Source organism: Chrysemys picta, chromosome 3 (genome assembly GCF_011386835.1).
Source record: "Chrysemys picta bellii isolate R12L10 chromosome 3, ASM1138683v2, whole genome shotgun sequence".
Taxonomy (NCBI): domain Eukaryota; kingdom Metazoa; phylum Chordata; order Testudines; family Emydidae; genus Chrysemys; species Chrysemys picta.
In genome coordinates this window covers 125,272,633-125,290,478 of record NC_088793.1, presented here as the reverse complement: position 1 = coordinate 125,290,478, position 17,846 = coordinate 125,272,633, and the positions used below count along the sequence as shown (strand labels likewise).

The following is a 17,846-nucleotide window of genomic DNA, read 5'->3' as shown; positions in this document are numbered from 1 at the left end:
CTTCTCGCTTTTGTTGCAACTGCTGTGCTGTGGCAGGCTGCCATTTTTCTAAACTCAGTATTCACATACAGACCTTTCTGCAGGACGGGAATGGCCAGGATTATGCATGTTTGCAGTGTGTCCTTGGTAGCAAGGAATTACTTACAATGCAAGGGGGATTCTTCCCACTGTGAGCAATGTGCTTACTGAGCTGTACTTTGGTCCCCATCCAAAGAGACAGACAGATTTTTGTAAATAGGAGGAAAATCAATAGTTTGGGTTTTTGTTTTTAACATAATTCTTTTTAATTTTCTATATTTTTAGCAAACTTTTGTCCTGTGTGCTTTATTGTGTTATACAGTACTTTTCACTAACTACCAAAATAAATTCAATGCTATCCTGGACATATTGCAACCAATTGTTTCACTGTGGAAGAATATGCAGGGTTGCATAAATGGTGTTTTTAAATAGTCCCAGATTTATTTGAGGTAGTAGTTTCCAATATTAACTTTGGTCTCCTGTCAGCAAAAGGGATGTGTTCACACTGAATCCCAAACAAAACATTTTCACTGCCTGGGGCAAATACACATAAATATTTAAGAGTACAACCAACCTGCTATAAAGCTTGTTCTCCTTGCCCTCTCAAGTTTGAGGAGCAGACTAACTTTTTTTTTTTTTTTTTCATTTGACTTATTTTTAGCTCCCAACCACTTAATTATTGGTGTGGGTGCTTCTATCACACCCAAAACAATTACCATGCAAATCTGGACCTTTTAAGAATTGCTTCATACAATGATTGGTTTCTGTTGGGACCAGGTTCCCAGGAATATCACCCTTCTGGGTGCTCATTTTATGGGAGTAATTTAGGAACATGGTAAGCCCATAAGATTGGCTAAGTAAGCCAAGGCTGGCTGATGAACAAACAAGCCACAGGTTTGTGATTTAAAAAATAAATGAAGCAAGAAGAGTTTTCCACAGCCAGAATTTGCCATATAAAATAAAATGTCTTTGTGCAGCCAGAGCTCCAAGATCAAAAACTGAGCTCCTAGAGTAGGCCAGAACAGGCTGAGAGAGACACCAATACTCACTCCTATTATATTCACTCTGCAACCAACAGCCTTCACTAACTGCAATTCCAACAAAATCTCAAGATCAAAGGTTACCAGATCCTTACTTTGAACATGTCTGCTCTCTAAATACTGGGATCCTGATCATTTTCTAGAATCTATAAATCTAAGTCCAGAAGGGATTATTGTGATCATCCAGTCTGACCTACTGTATAACACAGACCATAGAACTTCCCCAAAATAATTCCTAGATTTTAAATCAAGGTTGATTTTAAAATTGTCTGATGGAAAATCCACCATGGTGCTTGGTAAATTGCTCCAAATTCTGGATACAGCCTGAAAAATGCCTAATAAACCAGACAGGGCAGCACAAACAGTGTGCAGAGTAGTTTAAGGTCAGAGTTAAGGGTGATTGGATACCTCAGTTCTGCCTTTCCATGCTTCATTTTATTTATCTTGACATAGAGTTTCTTGGTCCTCTAACATTTATTGTTTGTAAAACCACAAGGTTCTAATCAGGTTTAGTTTGAGTAAGGCATTGATATAATCTCTACTATATCACTAGATTAACTTTTCTTTGGGGCAGGGGGGCTGTGATTCTTAAATTTTTATAGATTTTATAAGAAATAATCTGTGGCACCTTGATATTCCAACGCTTGAGTTTAGAAGAATTTACTAAGTGTGTTGGACCTATCAATGCACATTACAGGTCCCTTGATTTGAAACTTTAGAGTTTTGTATGTGCATGCAGCTGCGTCTAGCAGGCTTTGGGTTCTGGCAAATATTGTAAAGTATGTATGGGGAAACTTCTACAGTTTGCTGGTGCAGCTTGCAAAATCCTGGCCCTAGGGCCAATGATTTAGGACTGCATTAACCCAGGTGCTTGTGTGTGTGACTTTCAAGCGGAGCAGAAATATATATTGTTGATACAAGTTTACTTCTCTACCTCCAGAGTCTAATCCCAATTACCAAACGTACACCTTCATGAAACTGGAAGTGCGTGGGTGGGTGTACACCATTCAAAATTGCTTTTTAAAAAAAGGTGAAAACCCCATTAAGTAGATATAGCCATTCATGAGGCCTTTGCACTTGGAGGGGGGCTGTGGGAGATCTGCCAGTGATCTGTTTCAAGCACATACAGTGAAGTCAGTAACTGACAGCCACAGAAACAAAGTTCTTATACTAGTTTGTATATATTCTCTGGAATACTTTACTAACCAATATTAATACTGAACAATAACTGAGTGGAAAATATTTATGGATTAGAATTTCTAAACAAATTCTCAAGCTGAGCCAAGCATTAGCTCCACACTACCACAATTCTGAAAGATTAACTTTTGTATTATTTGGCTATTCTTTGATTCCAGTGAAAGAGACAAAGCAAGGGTTCTGTTATGCACTGAAGAAGGTATACATATTTTAAAGCCCCTGTTTTGACATCCATATATTTCTGTCCAGAATGACAAAAACCCCAAAAAGATGATGAAAGATGACAACGGGAAGAAGAGGAACAACAAATCATCATTTAGTGATGAAGACAAAGAAGATGCAATGAAACGGGCCCTGCTAGAACAGGTAATTCCAGTACGATGTTTGCAGATAACTTAAACTACTATGTGGGGTAATAATTCCATAGAGTTAGAACATCTGGATTGCCAGAACCCAGAGAGCTCTCCATGGTTATCCACATGCCCTGATGGCTTCTCTGGTTGTAGGGCTCATTCATTCCTTTGGCTGATAAAGGAACTGATGCTGATGTTAATGCTCATTTTACCCTTGTGTGATGTTCCATTAATTTCAGTGGCATTGCTCTTGACCTACTTCAGTGTAAATGAGAAAAATTGGACCCAATGATCCAGATCTAGTGTTAAAAACTCTCCTCAAACTGGAAGACTCATGGGAATTGAGGTAGCTGTAATTACCAGTACATTACTTGGGAGAGTCAGGTTGCTCTTATAACGGATAGGTGTGGTGTGTGGTTTTATTTTTTTTTATTTTTATTTTTTTTTTTTTTTAAAGCAGCTTGCAGATAAACTAGGGAGTACAGCATATTAGCTATTCCTAAACTCTTAGGTTAGAATGCTCAGCTGTGTATCAAACTGAAACTTTAGCAAAAGGAAACATTTATATGGACAATATTAGTGAATGTTCATTTAATAATATGGCCGTTGCCAGGTACCACCTTATGTGGTGTAATGGAAGGCAAATTTTTTCACCTTTATACTTCTGTACATTGCTGTGTAGTTGTGACCTGGCTTGTGCCTACCTGGCGGGTTTACTACTGCCCTTTGGATGACGCAGAAACTGTCAGGTGTGCATGTCCTAACTCCAACATTGCTAATGGCTAAAGCAGATTCTCCGTTAGCTCAAGTGCCTGTGTGAAGTTCTGAGTGGCCATGGCATGTAGTAGTGTGCCAGTCTTGAAGTCCTAGAAGGTGCCAAAGGGGTGTTACTATATTAAGTTGAAGAGGCACTGTCGTATTTAAAGCCCCAATTTTCATTGATTTAAAGAAGGTAAATCTTATAAATATTTTTTTCTTTCTGTAATATCTCCCTGATGGACATCTGTACAGACCCACAGACAAAGTAGTATACAACATATAGAGATGTTGTGGGTTGTTGCATCATATCACCATACACTATGATGCTATAAGAACAGGAGTACTTATGGCACCTTAGAGACTAACAAATTTATTAGAGCATAAGCTTTCGTGGACTACAGCCCACTTCTTCGGATGCATATAAAGTGAAATATATATACACACACACACACACACACACACACACACACACACACACACACACACACACACACACACACATACAGAGAGCATGAACAGGTGGGATAATGCTATAATAAGTTCTTTGGGAACTTGGCAATCAAAATGTACATCTGTCAGGGTCCAAAACAGTTTATACAGAAAAGCAGGCACCCTTACTTACTTGCCATTGAGTAAAGCACGCATATCTACTGAAAATTGATTTGGGGCCTGGCAGTTTACTGAGACACTGATCACAGAAATTCTTCAGCTGTGGCAGGGGTAAAATGGATGACCATATGCTTCGCTTGGGCCAGTGGGAACCTGGTAGTATTGAACTGGACCATAGTCAACAGCACCATCTGCTGGGAACTCACTATAATACTTTGAGTTTATTTCAGTTATTCTGCAATATATTAACCTGAGAATATTTATATTTGTAAATATGCAGAGTGTTATCAATATAATAGTAGGTAGTATATTGGCACTTTGAATACACAGAGAAGTGAACAAAATAATTCATACTGAAGTTTCTTCTAATTTAGAATTAAGAACACAGGGTCATAGAAGATAGAGAAAGAAAAGATCTGGTAGATTCACCTGTCCCCAAACTAATGCAGCACATCATTCCCAGATAGATCAGACATAAAGCTGATATTGCACATGCATTTAGCTCAAAGACACAAGAAAGCACTGGCTGTTGTATTGTATGATACTTATGCACTTCCAGCTTTAAGTATTGAACGGTACTTGAATATAGGTTTTTATTACTAGTGTTCAAATGACTTACTATGAAATACATAGTGACCCAAATTTTTAAAGGCGTTTTGAGATTTGTGTATAAAGTTTGTGTACAACTGTGCTCTTACATTTGCATGCACAATTGTTGGGATTTTGTATATTCAAAGTTATGTAACACCAGAGTTACGAACTGACTGGTCAACCACACACCTCCTTTGGAAGTACGCAAACAGGCAGCAGCAGAGAGAGAGAGACACACAAAAAGGAAATACAGTACAGTACTGTGTTAAATGTTAACTACTAAAAAAAGGGAAAGTTTAATAAGATTTGACAAGCTTAAAACCTGTTTCTGCACTTGTTTCATTTAACTTGAGATGGTTAAAAGCAGCATTTTTCTTTTGCACAGTAAAGTTTCAAAGCTGTATTAAGTCAATGTTCAGTTGTAAACTTTTGAAAGAACCATGACGTTTTGTTTGGAGTTACAAACATTTCAGAGTTATGAACAACCTCCATTCCCAAGGTGTTCATAACTCTGAGGTTCTACTGTAATTAGTATTGAACATGCAGTCATAGTAATTGCATGTATAAATATAGGTGTGCAGTTTTGCTCATGGATTTTTCAGCCATCTTTCATTATAAACCTACCCCTACGGCCTGTTCTTGAGCCACTGAAGTTGATGGCAAGACTCATTGACTTCAGTGGCACAGAACTGGGCCCTAAATATACTACTGGATAGTATTCTAGTTACTAGAAAACTAACTGTATGCTTTAATACAATGGTGTAGATGCAAGCTTGGCTGAGAGAGAATTTTGTTACTTGAATTATTCATTATCTAATTTCACGATATCCTAGAGGGAGACCTTCTAATTGTCTGATAAGTGCTAGCCGTACAGGACCTGTATGTGCACTATGACTTGGCTGACAGACTCACTGCAGCCAACAGTTAGTGGCAAGTCACTTTTCCCCATACGTAGTATGCTCTCTTTTTATGAGGTATTCCGTATAGTGACTTGTTGGGGCTTAGATTCCCCCCCCCCCCCAAATCTGACTCATACCTAGAGCATCCAAATAACAAGTGTTTCCAGTGCAGCCCAGTAAGTCCCAGCAGTCATTTGACTTGAATGGCAGTTCTACTAAATCTTTTCCTGAGAAGCCCAAAAGGTCCTGGAGCTAGGAATTATTTTAAAGTGTTAACTCACATGCCCTGTCATATGTCTGTTTCCTTAGCTTTATTTTATTATCATAAGTAATTCCTAAATATATCAAAGATTTTGTCTTTCACTGTGTGTTTTTTCTCTCTTCCCCCCCCCCTCCCCTTAATTTAAAGACCGTATAAAGCAAGTAGGGATACATAAAACAACTGTTAAAAAGTGCTTTGCTATTTTAATAGTCTCCAGAATGAGCCTAAACTGAAACTGCTTTCAAAAAACAAACAAACAAAAAAAAACTTGTTCTTTTTCTTCCCCGTTCTCTTGGTTTTATTTGTCACATCAAAAGCCTCTTTAAAAGAGCATGATATAGATGTCTCTTTCTCTCTAATGCTTTGTGAAGCTAGTCCCTCTGAAGGTATCTTATGACAAGAAACATCACTGAACGTTGGTGCCTGCACCTTAATCCAGGTACTGCATAAAAACATATGCTTAGGTGTGTGGATTGGATTAGATTAGAATACATCCACAGCTGGAGGGTTGTGGAGGTGAAATGTGAAGTCAACCCTTCCAGTCAGCACTGCAGAATATGCTTCTCTGTTTTCACGGCAGCAATCACCCCTCTTTCTGCTGAACTATTTCTCAGCTTTCTAGGAATGTTTAATCAAAAGGTTGGATAGGTTTTAAATACAGTAAATGCTGTGTCTTCTGGTCCTGTACTAACCGGAAAGCTCTATAAACTGGCATTTTTAATCTTTATAGAAAGTCCAGTTTATAGTCTGGTTGGCATGGGGCTGGCAGGTTCTCTACCTGGCTCCGCATGGCTCCCTGGAAGCGGCAACATGTCCCTAATGCTCCTAAGCGGAAGCGCAGCTAGGCGGCTCTGTGCATTGCCTTTGCCCGCAGGCACTGCCCCCGCAGCTCCTATTGGCCGTGGCTCCCAACCAATGGGAGCTGTGGAGCCAGCAGTCTGGGCAGGGCGGGGGCAGTACGCAGAGCTGCCTCAGCAGCAGGGACAGGTCACCACGCCCGAGGTGAGCGCCCCCTGGATCCGGTGCCCCAAGCCCCTTCCCAAACTCCCTTCTCCAACCCCCAGCCCTGCACCCCCTCCTGCACCCAAACTCCCTTCCTCTTAGTTGACTGGAATTTTTTACTCACCAACACCTCCCCATTCCCCCAACATGCAGGATAAAAAAAGCATTTACTGTAATTGTTTAAACTACAATGGTGGTGCTGCTGCTGCGGTCACTTCATAACTTCCTTGGCTTTTTCTTCCATCTTTCCAGGAGTTCCAGGGCCCAGGAACTTGCTTTTCCTCCTTGCTTTCAAATGAGGACTGAATGTAACTTCCAATGTGCCTACCAGCTTACTTCAGGGACCAAATTCTGTGCTGATTTACATCCTATTGAAATCAGTAGGATTGTACAGGATTTCAATGCAGAATTGGAAGAGCCAATGTGTCTGCTAGAGGGGGTTGCAGGGAGAAATACTATAGATACCGCCATTAGATAGATGAGAGAGACATTTTCTCTTCACCCCATCCCAACTTCTTCTTTCTGGTTGATATCCACCTCAACACAATCTCAAGTATCATCCATTCCTCACAGCAGATTGGATGCCCATATCATTTCTTTGAGAGCAATGCAAGATGTTCTCTCCCTTCACTCCCAGCCCCTCCTAATCTGGGAGTTAGGGATCCCACTCAGCACATGGATTCTGACTCCATTCCCTGTTTGGTGATTCTGATGTCTGTACTTAGAACAGAAATGGGTAGAGCTGGTTGGAAAATGCAGATTCGTTGAAAGCGAATTTGAATGTCATTTTGAAACTCTGCATTTTAACCTTTTTGGAATGGAACATTTTGATTTTTCTGTTTGTTTAATTGTGTTTTATAAAATGAGACAAGTCTACATTGAAACAATGTTTTGATCATCCCAAATTGCAGGTTTCAGAGTAGCAGCCGTGTAAGTCTGTATCCGCAAAAAGAAGAACAGGAGGACTTGTGGCACCTTAGAGACTAACAAATTTATTAGAGCATAAGCTTTCGTGGACTACAGCCCACTTCTTTGGATGCATATAGAATGGAACATATGTTCCATTCTATATGCATCCGAAGAAGTGGGCTGTAGTCCACGAAAGCTTATGCTCTAATAAATTTGTTAGTCTCTAAGGTGCCACAAGTCCTCCTGTTCTTCTTTTTCCAAATTGCAGGGTTTTTTTTTTCCAACTTTGATTCATGGGAAATCTCAAAAAAAATTTCGTTCTCTTCCAGAACGGAAAAAAATTCAAAATTGCAAAACTTTCTCTGAAGCAAAAAATCTGGTTCCTGCACAACTCTAAAAGTGAGCCTCTATTCTGATCAAGAAAGTCCATGTCAATTATTTTTGGAAATGGAAGTGATTAGTGTAAAGGTGGAAAGAAAATACGCATTTAACAAAAAATAAACAAACCCAAACCCCAAATTCATATGGATATTTTCTTCCAGCGCCATCTTGAAAACTACAAGAATCTATACAGGCTGAGAAATGCCATGTATGTGCGTTACAGGGATTTGTTGAACAAGAAAGTTCAAAAGCAACGAATTCAGATCCAAATGTCTGATCTCAGCTTCAGACAAAATCTTGAACAGCAAGGAAGAAAAAAGGTATGGATTTTTTTTTTTTTTATTTTGAGGGAAAAGAAGGGAGATTTTCCTACTGAAAATATAAGGAAATGTTTAGAAAGAAATGGAAGGCTTGACTGGAAAATTTTAAGAGATCCCCTCCCCCACCCCGCACCCCCAATACCCTTTCTAAGTTGTATGAGTTTCTTTTCTCTTATGAATATGCAGGGGTTAAGTGGATAATTCCCATTAGCATTAATACAATGTAACTATGAATCCCCTCCTTTCATGGGAGGGTGGGCAAGTTGGTCTGTTGGTGGGGAATTAATCCTGAAAGTTTCAAACTCGGGATTTTCTCCTGGAAAGTGAGCTTGTTGCAAGAAGAAAAATGACTGATTTAAACTGGAAAATGTTCCTAAGAGCACAGTGAGATTAAAGATAATCCTCTTTATAAAAAAAAAAAGTCCTTGCCTGAGTCATTAATAATTATTGATTAAAGACAAGCCAGACTTCTAAGAAACTTTTCGCCATTTTTGGTGTATGAAAACAAACTAGTTCATTTCACTTTTTCTTTCAGTAAGTCACTTGCTAGAATGTATTGACATTTAATAAAATCCATTAAATGTCGTTAGCTTTTATAAAGCCTTCCCCCTCCCCCCCTTATGAAAAAACTAAAATTTGGACTTTAAACTACCTGGCAGCATTGCTTTGAAGTAATGGATGCTGAATCCTTAGCACGATCACCTACAGTGCTTTTAATCTTCTTCTTTAGTGTGGAACACAAGCCACAAAAGTAAGGCTGTGTCTATTCTGAACTTACACGTTAATTAGTCTGGAGCTCGCCCTGTTGGTACCACCAGTGGAGCTGAACTGATGATGATGTAAGAATGGGACAGTCTGAGAGAGCTCTGTGTCGATAAGACTAAAAAGTGTGTATTTGAATAGGCTAGTACTGTAAAACGCAAGTATAGGACAGCCACTTTCAGAGGAAATTAGGACTAAAATATTTTTAAGAAATATCAAAATGTTTAAAACAAAACTAATATTTCTAATGTAGCAATCACAAAATTCTGATTTTGTGGGGGGAAAAAAAACAAATGGTCTCCTTGCTCTCCTATGACACATGAAATAAAACAGATGTAAACTGAAATGAGAAGGATGGTCCCTTATGATGATGGAAGGCTTGAGAGAGAGAGACATGTAAATTTTTAGGAGTTGGTTTTTAGGCATCACTGGGAAATGTAATATCTGTGTGTGACTTTCTCTTCTTTGAGAATTGCCTCTGCCTTTTGCACTTGTGGGATATTGTGCTCTTGGTGTTGAGCTGTGGAACTGAGCAAAAGAGATCTTGCGTGAAGTTGAACTTCTTGCCCTATTCTGCAGAGGGTATGCACCTCCCTATCTATAGAGTCCTTACATTATATAGGACTCCAAGGCAGAGGGGAAGGCGGGCAGGTAGTCTGAATGCACGGAGGTGACTCTTGAAGAGCAACAGTTACTGTTAAGTACCCTCCCTCTTTTCCAAAGGCATTCAAAAGAAAAGAGGCTGATGCATGTGAACCAATAAAATCACTTTTCAGGCTATCATGCAGTCATTAAAGGTATCCACATTTCTGATCCTTTGTAGGTTATGTGCTACTTTTTATTATTATTTCTCCCCCCTCCTGCTTCTTTATAACATTTGAGCACCTAAAATGCAGGAGTTCTGCAGAGGGTTTAACACAGTGGTAGGCAACCTATGGCATGTGCGCCGAAGGCGGCACGCGAGCTGATTTTCAGTGGCACTCACGCTGCCCGGGTCCTGGCCACCGGTCCAGAGGGCTCGGTTTTGTTTTAATTTTAAATGAAGCTTCTTAAACATTTTAAAAACCTTATTTACTTTAATATATAACTAAACTATTATTGTATGTATAGACTTGTAGAAAGACCTTCTAAAAACGTTAAAATGTATTCCTGGCACATGAAACCATAAATTAGAGTGAATAAATGAAGACTTGGCACACCACTTCTGAAAGGTTGCCGACCCCTGGTTTAACACAACTTCTGACAACGCAAACCTAAGAGTCTGTCTGTGCTCAGGATTTATTGGTAATCAAGGGGATAAATTTTAGACAGCAGTTTTATTATGCTTAAAGAGCTTGTATGTTGCAAAGACTTTAAAAAACAAAAAACAAAAAACCAAACCCACCCTATGATGTAATACTGAGGGATAATAAAAAAATAACAATAATCCAAACCCCAGGAAGAGTGGTCGTTTTAGACTCTGCCTTATTTGTGGACTGTGTGTTAAAGTAAGTTAAGAAAAGCACCTGCTTATGCAGTACAAACCCAGTGGTCTTTCCTTTGCAGATGACTTCAAAGGCTATGGCCAAAATTTTTGAAAACAGGTGCATGAAGTTGGAACCTATATCCTTGCTTAGGCACCTACATAAATGGCCTGTCTTTCAAAAGTGTTGAGGACCCAACAGCTTCTATTAAATTCAAATCAGTTATGCCAGCAGAGATTGTGCTCTGTGTGTGTGTTAGTGTAAGATTTACAATATCCTTAAGTATTCATGTCTTTGCATTTAAACACTTGGGTTTGTATGTTGTGAGAGCTAAATAAATTTTTGTCAATTAGCAAATTTAACTAGACTTTGAAACTAGGCAGAACTATGTTGCAATATCTAGAAACAGCTGCTCCACAAAAACCAGTTTCCATAGGTTGCAGCTCCCCAAATGTGGATACTGGGAATTTGCTACCCATCCATTGCTAATGGAGCTTCTTTCCTGGAGTCCGCCTCTGCAGTGTTTGTGGATCTGTGAGAGGTTGTTAGGAGGACTTACATTCCTCTTCTAATTTTAAAAATAAATAAATAGGAGCTATCACCCTGAATTTTCACTGCTGAGCATGTCATGTTCACCTTAAGCACTAGAGAACACTGCTGCCTTAAATAAAAGACCACAGTTTATTTCTCAAGGCTGCATGTCAAGCTGAGAAAGTGAAACTGGGATGGCAAGTGAGTTCTGGATCTTGGTAATCCCTCAGGAGTTAGATGGAGAAGAAGAATTGTAGAAGGAGCATTTTTGAGCAGCTGTTTATCCTCCACTGATGAATAATACTGATGACTCCAGTATTTGATATTTTGATCTCCGGAACTAACTGGCCTTGGTTGTACAACTCGTGTTGGTGAATACTTACTAATGGGACTCCTCACACTGCAGCCAGGCAGAGTATGTCAACACTGCATTTTAAAAACCACAGCATCAAGTCTCAGAGCGCTGGTCTGCAGCCTCAGCCTTGCAAGGCTTGTGCTATGGCACTATAAAAAGCTGTGTAGATGTTGCAGCTCAGGCTCTGAAATCCACCTTCCTCCCTGGGCTTTAGAGCCCAAACTCGAGCCAGAGCCCAGATGTCTCCACAGCTGTTTTTAGTGCTGTAGTGCGAGCTCTGAGACTCACTACTGAGGGTTTTAAAACCTAGTGTAGACATACCTGCTTCTCTTATCGGGAAGGGTTCCACAGTCTAGCCTGTTTCACATGTTGTAACACATGATGATGTGAAAATTATGTTGTGTGGTGATGACAATGCACTGGGCAGGACTGTCTCTTGTGTGTTTGCACAACTCTAGCACAGTGGGATCTGGTTTATGATCAGGGTCCTGAGGCACCATTGCAATAAAATATTATTTAATAATAATTTTCAAAATTGCTGAACTATCCTACTAGCAGGATGTGGGAGTGTACTGGTGAAACTGGGATCCCAAAAAACTGAAACTAAGTGACAATGCTATGCTAGGAAATACAATGTTTTTATTGTTGCATGTGAACTTGTAGCATTATCTATGCATAGGGTCCTTAACAAGTTGAAGTCAAAACAGTAGGGCAGCAGTGGGTCTCTTCCCCTCCCCCTTGTAACTGCATGATCACAAGCTTCACTAGATGGCGCTTGTATTAGGTTCATTTGGTGTTAACAGGTTAAAACTGTGTGGGAATTTACGCTACTGTTTTCAAGACTATCTGGAGACAATAAAACAGACATGTTTATGAAATTGCAACCATTCTTACACGAGTACATGACGCTATTACAGAAATATTCTGAGCAACTTAAACTATTTAATCAGAAGCTTAGATTTTCCTGTAACAGGTTGTAATACTGAGGTCCAAATTCTCTGCTAGTGTCAATGGGAACAGTGCCAGTGACTTCAGTGGAGTTTTGCCACAATTTGCTAGAGACTTTGGTCCTATTATTTTTATTTCCTTCCTTCAACCCCAGCGCTCACTGCACGCACATGCACATATAGATTTTTTTTTTTTTCTACACCCTGTAAGAACTGGCATGCTTTGGTTTCTTCACATTGTAAAATGAAGGAAAATCACCCTTTTAGTGCCCAAAAAATACAAGTACTGAAGGTTACGGTCTAATATGAAAATGAAATAGGGTTGGGGAAATTTTGACTCGGTTGAAAAACCAAAAAGATTTTGGATTTTCATTTTTTTTACAAAAAGCTTAAAATTATCTCTGGAAAACATGTTTTCATGGAAAATGTCCTTTGCGTAGTCAAAAACCATGAATTCTCCATCAAACAGTTGCAGTGGAAACTTGTCAACCAGCCCTACAATAAAGACTTAAAGGCAAATAAATAAAATTGTACTCCCTTGGGATATTGCAAGCAGGTCTCAGAACGCTTCCTGTTTAATGCCCGAGTGACCTGCTACTTATATACAAGCCATACAGAATGGAAATCAAGATGATTTCCATGTGCTCACTTCTAACATTTTTTAGTAACCAGATCCTGGTTTCCTCCTATATGCCAGATAATATAATATAAAGTATGTGTAAACTTCAGTGTTACTTTTGCTTTGTTTTATTTTAAATAGTTTTATGGAATGCATTCTTGGTTAGCAGGGAAGCGGTTAATGAATTTTGTATTTTATTGCAAGAAGGTCTCTGAACAGATAATTGCACTATCCTGCAGGATCAGGGCCAGTATTTCCTTTTTGTCTGTCCCTTTCTGTCACCTTTTTAAATGTCTACTATTTCTCATGGTAAAACAGGTTTTCGAGACCTCATGGGGAGAAGAAAATGCAGAAGTCTGAGCTGTTAGGTGTAAATTCCCACTTTCTTTGGATTTATTCGATCTGGTATGAAACTACATTGCTCTTCAAGATATTTACACTGCATATTAGTCCAAATAACAAGTAAACCTGAAATATTTTAGTAAATTATTCCTACCCTGGGTTCTACCAAACATGGGTTCTTCTCAAAGGCTTTAACTTTAACTTTTCTTTCAAACCTACAAACCTTTATCCTCAGCTTCTTTATAACATTTCAAAACAAAATAAACACTCATTTCACCAGACAGCTTGCAGGGTCATATCTAGCTAACTAGCATTCTAAACAGCCACAGGAGTTCACAGAGAAAATAAAAATAATCTGTTCTTCGTTTAAACTAATGGAGGAACCAAAGAACCTCTGCAGACAAAATTATATTGCCCATTTTAAAAATGGAAGAACTCAGTTGCACTCACCATAGCAGTCAACTGTTTTTTTGGCTCCAGTTCGGGGAAAATGTCCCTCCTCAGGACAGAAAGTGCATACTTAAAATAAGCATGATTGAAAGTGCTGTCTTAATAAGGGTGGATGTAATCATGTGCTTAAGTTCTTTCCTGAATTGGGGCCTCTGTGAGGGACATCCATAATTCAGACTCAAGTTCATGACTTGTCTTCACATATTTATCGTTGTGAACTGTTTATCCGCAATGAAAAATCATGAAACTGAAGTGATTTATACTAAAGCAATGAATCCTGCATCATTTCCAGCTCCCTGAATAGATAATCTTTAGGGCTGTCGATTAATCACAGTTAACTCACGCGATTAACTCAAAAATTAATCTGTTTTAATCGCACTATTAAACAACAGAAATCCAAAAATATTTAATGAATTTCAATTGGTAGTTTTCTACATTTTCAAAATATTATTTCAATTACAACATAGAATACAAAGTGCAGTACAGTGCTCACTTTATTATTTTATTACAAATATTTGCATTGTAAAAATGATAAAAGAAATAGTATTTTTCCATTCATAGCATAAAGTACTGCATACTGCAGTGCAATCTCTGTATCATGAAAGTGCAACTTACAAATGTAGAATTTTTTGTTACATAACTGCACTCAAACAAAACAACGTAAAACTTTAGAGTCTACAAATCTGCTCAGCCCTATTTCTTGTTCAGCCAATCGCTAAGAGAAACACGTTTGTTTACATTGATGGGAGATAATACTGCCTGCTTCTTAGTTACAATGTCATCTGAAAGTGAGAACAGGCGTTCGCATGGCACTTTTGTAGCTGGCATTGCAAGGTATTTGTGCCAGATATGCTAAACATTTGTATGTCCCTTCATGCTTCGGCCACCATTCCAGAGGACATGCCTCCATGCTGATGATGCTGGTTTAAAAAAAAAAAAATTGTTAATTAAACTTGTGACTCAACTCTCTGGGGGGGGGGAGAATTGTATGTCTCCTGTTCTGTTTTTAAATGCATTCTACCATATATTTCATGTTATAGCAGTCTTTTATGATAACCCAACACATGTTTGTTTTAAGAACACTTTCACTGCAGATTTGACAAAATGCAAAGCAGGTACCAGTGTGAGATTTCTAAAGATAGCTACAGCCCTCGACTCAAGATTTAAGAATCTGAAGTGCCTTCCAAAATCTGAGGAGGCAATGTGTGGTGCATGCTTTCAGAAGTCTTAAGAGCAACAGTCTGATGCGAAAAATACAGAAACCGAACCACCAAAAAAGAAAATCAACCTCCTGCTGGTGGCATCTGACTCAAATGAAGAAAATGAACATGCGTCGGTCTGCACGGCTTTGGATTGTTATCGAGCAGAACCTGTCATCAGCATGGACGCCTGTCGTCTGGAATGGTGGTTGAAGCATGAAGGGACATATGAATCTTTAGCACATCTGGCATGTAAATATTTTGCGACACTGGATACAACAATGCTATGTGAACGCCTGTTCTCACTTTTAGGTGACCTTGAAACAAGAAGCGGGCAGCCTTATCTCCGCAAATGTAAACAAACTTGTTTGAGCAATTGGCTGAACAAGAAGTAGGACTGAGTGTGCTTGTAGGCTCTAAAGTTTTACATTGCATTCAAAAATAAGTTATTTTTATGTACATATTTCTACCTTTGTAAGTCCAACTTTTATGATAGAGATTGCACTACAGTACTTGTATTAGGCAAATTGAAAAATAGTATTTCTTTTGTTTTTTACAATGCAAATATTTGTAATAAAACTAAATATAAAGTGAGCCCTGTACACTTTGTATTCTGTCTTGTAATTGAAATCAATATTTTGAAATGTAGAAAACAGAATACACCTCTACCCTGATATAACATGAATTCGGATATAATGCGGTGAAGCAGCGCTCTAGTGGGGGACGACTGCGCACTCTGGATCAAATCAAGTTCAATATAACATGGTTTCATTATAATATGGTAAGATTTTTTTTTTTTTTTTTTTGGCTCCCGACAGCATTATATCGGGGTAGAGGTGTACTATATTTTTGGAGATTATTGTTTAACAGCGCAATTAATTAAAGGCTGTCAAGTGATGAAAAAAAATATCTTATGTCCCTTATTTTGAGTCTATTAGGCCCAACTTGGTCTCTCTCACATTTGGGCTTTGATAGGTTGAATGAAATGGTTCCTTCTCAATTTACAAAATGGCTACTATTGCAGGAAGCATCAATCATTAGCTTAGTTATGACAGTGCTGTTGAATTTGTACCTTCCAAAAAGAGAAAATAAAACCAAGTTTAAAAACAAAAACTATGGGAGAGTCAGCTGATATGGAAAAAGTCTATTGCAATCCATAAAGAATGATTTAAAATGGCTACAGAAAAGTTAATCTATAAAGTTGTATAGTAGGAATGTAGCTTTCTAGTCCGTTCTATTTCACAGGTGTTGGTGGTTTTTGATAAATCATATTGATGTCATCTCTTTTGAAATATACAGCCTGTTTCCACAAGGGAGATGATTTATGTACTCTTCCTCTGGTCCCAGATCTTGCTCTAAAACAAGTATTTTGATGGTGGGAATAAAAACAAAGTTATCACTAAAAACATGACTCTGCCCAGCGTGGATAAACTAAAGAATAGCAACCCTGCTATTACTTGCCAGCTATACAGATCTGAGTCTCTTTCATATAATTCATGATTGACACAATTATCCTGAAAAGGACATGATTATTGGCAAGACTGCTTCCAAGCTTACTATGGTGTTTCTTGCACTACCAAGTCTGCTGGTGAAGCATGGTGATAGCTGCTGAATCAGGCGCTAGGCCTAGTGAGCAGAGTCCTGACTGCAGGAGCAATCCCTACTCCAATGGGATTAGAAGGAGCCACGTGGAACATTTTCCCATTAGGACGCCAGTCAGTACTGAAGTGTTTTACTGCATCAGACTGGTCTGTTCCCCTGGGGTTTATGGGAGCCGCTGAAGAGCTTGGCAGGTAGGGAATGTGAGGCTCAGGGGCACCTGTTCTGGTGCTGTTGGAATGGGAGTTGGGGGCAAGAGACGTTAGGGAGCAGAAAGTCTCTTCAGAGAGAGGGAAGTGGAGTGTAAAGTGGGACTGGTGTGGGTAAGGAAGGGGTGAGAAAAACAGGAGAAGAACTTTTTTATTCTAAAGACAAGTATGTTCTTCCTTTAGGCATCATCTAATGGTTTAAAGTATCCCACAAAGCAGTCAGCTGGGATTAGATAAGTGGGTATGGCACTATCTAGGCACTCAGTAATCTCTCCTAGAAGAGAGTCTTGCGCTCTAGAAGTAGAGCTATGCCAGACTTGCTAGTTCTGGTTCACACAGTTTGAACTTCACACCCCTGGAGTTTCACTTTGAGCTCTAATGAGCTGAAATTCAAAACAAACTTGACTGAAACCAGTGAGTTTTGCATGATTCACACACACAATTTGTGTGTGTGTGTGTGTGTGTGTGTGTGGTGGGGGAGGCGGGGAGACGAGACACTCACTTGAAACTCTGCTTAGGTTCACTTGAATGGCTGGCAAACCTCTGGGGGAAACTGGGCATTCATAATTTTACATTCATAATAGATTACATTTGGTCTAGGACTGTCATTGGGGAAGTTTTCATAGGGGGATATGGGCCAGGACACTGGGGTTATTGTCTGAAGGGCTCCCTAGAGAGGTGCAGTTTCTTTCTCTCTTGAAGGATAGTTTAGATAATGGAGGTCCTTCATCCTGGGGGATCTCCACTCCACCAAGGACAGGCTGAGATGCTGGTGTGATATGAATTGTTCGTGCTTCGTTGCCCCCGGCATATAGTGCCAGCAGTGGGGTTGCTTTTTATTGACTGAGCTCTAGATTGTAACTTGATTGTTCCAGGGGAGTTGAGATGTCCGCCCATTTAGCGTGGCCCTGGCTGAAGTATTTCACAGGTTCACCCTTCTCCTGCTGTCCCTTAAATCCCTTCTTCATAGGTACACTCTAGTGTGCCTATGAACTAATCCCCCCAGACTCATTCTGATGCCATGGCATTG

General features: G+C 39.3%; 1 protein-coding gene across 23 annotated transcripts in view; it reads left to right on the top strand.

Annotated features, from left to right (window-relative positions):
- LOC101945432 (uncharacterized) overlaps window positions 1-17,846 on the top strand; it is a 102,790-nt gene that overhangs the window by 17,588 nt on the left and 67,356 nt on the right. For 18 of the 23 annotated variants that reach the window (XR_010600148.1, XR_010600147.1, XM_065590416.1 and 15 more), the window contains 2 exons: window positions 2,505-2,621; window positions 8,182-8,340. Coding sequence is in view for 21 of the 23 variants with exons in the window: in XM_065590416.1 (XP_065446488.1) it covers window positions 2,505-2,621; window positions 8,182-8,340 (276 nt within the window). In the remaining 2 variants the exon portion in view is untranslated. Of the gene's footprint in view, window positions 1-2,504; window positions 2,622-6,099; window positions 6,168-8,181; window positions 8,341-17,846 lie in introns of all 23 variants that reach the window. The other 5 variants (XM_065590431.1, XM_065590425.1, XM_065590433.1 and 2 more) reach the window with 2 other exon arrangements.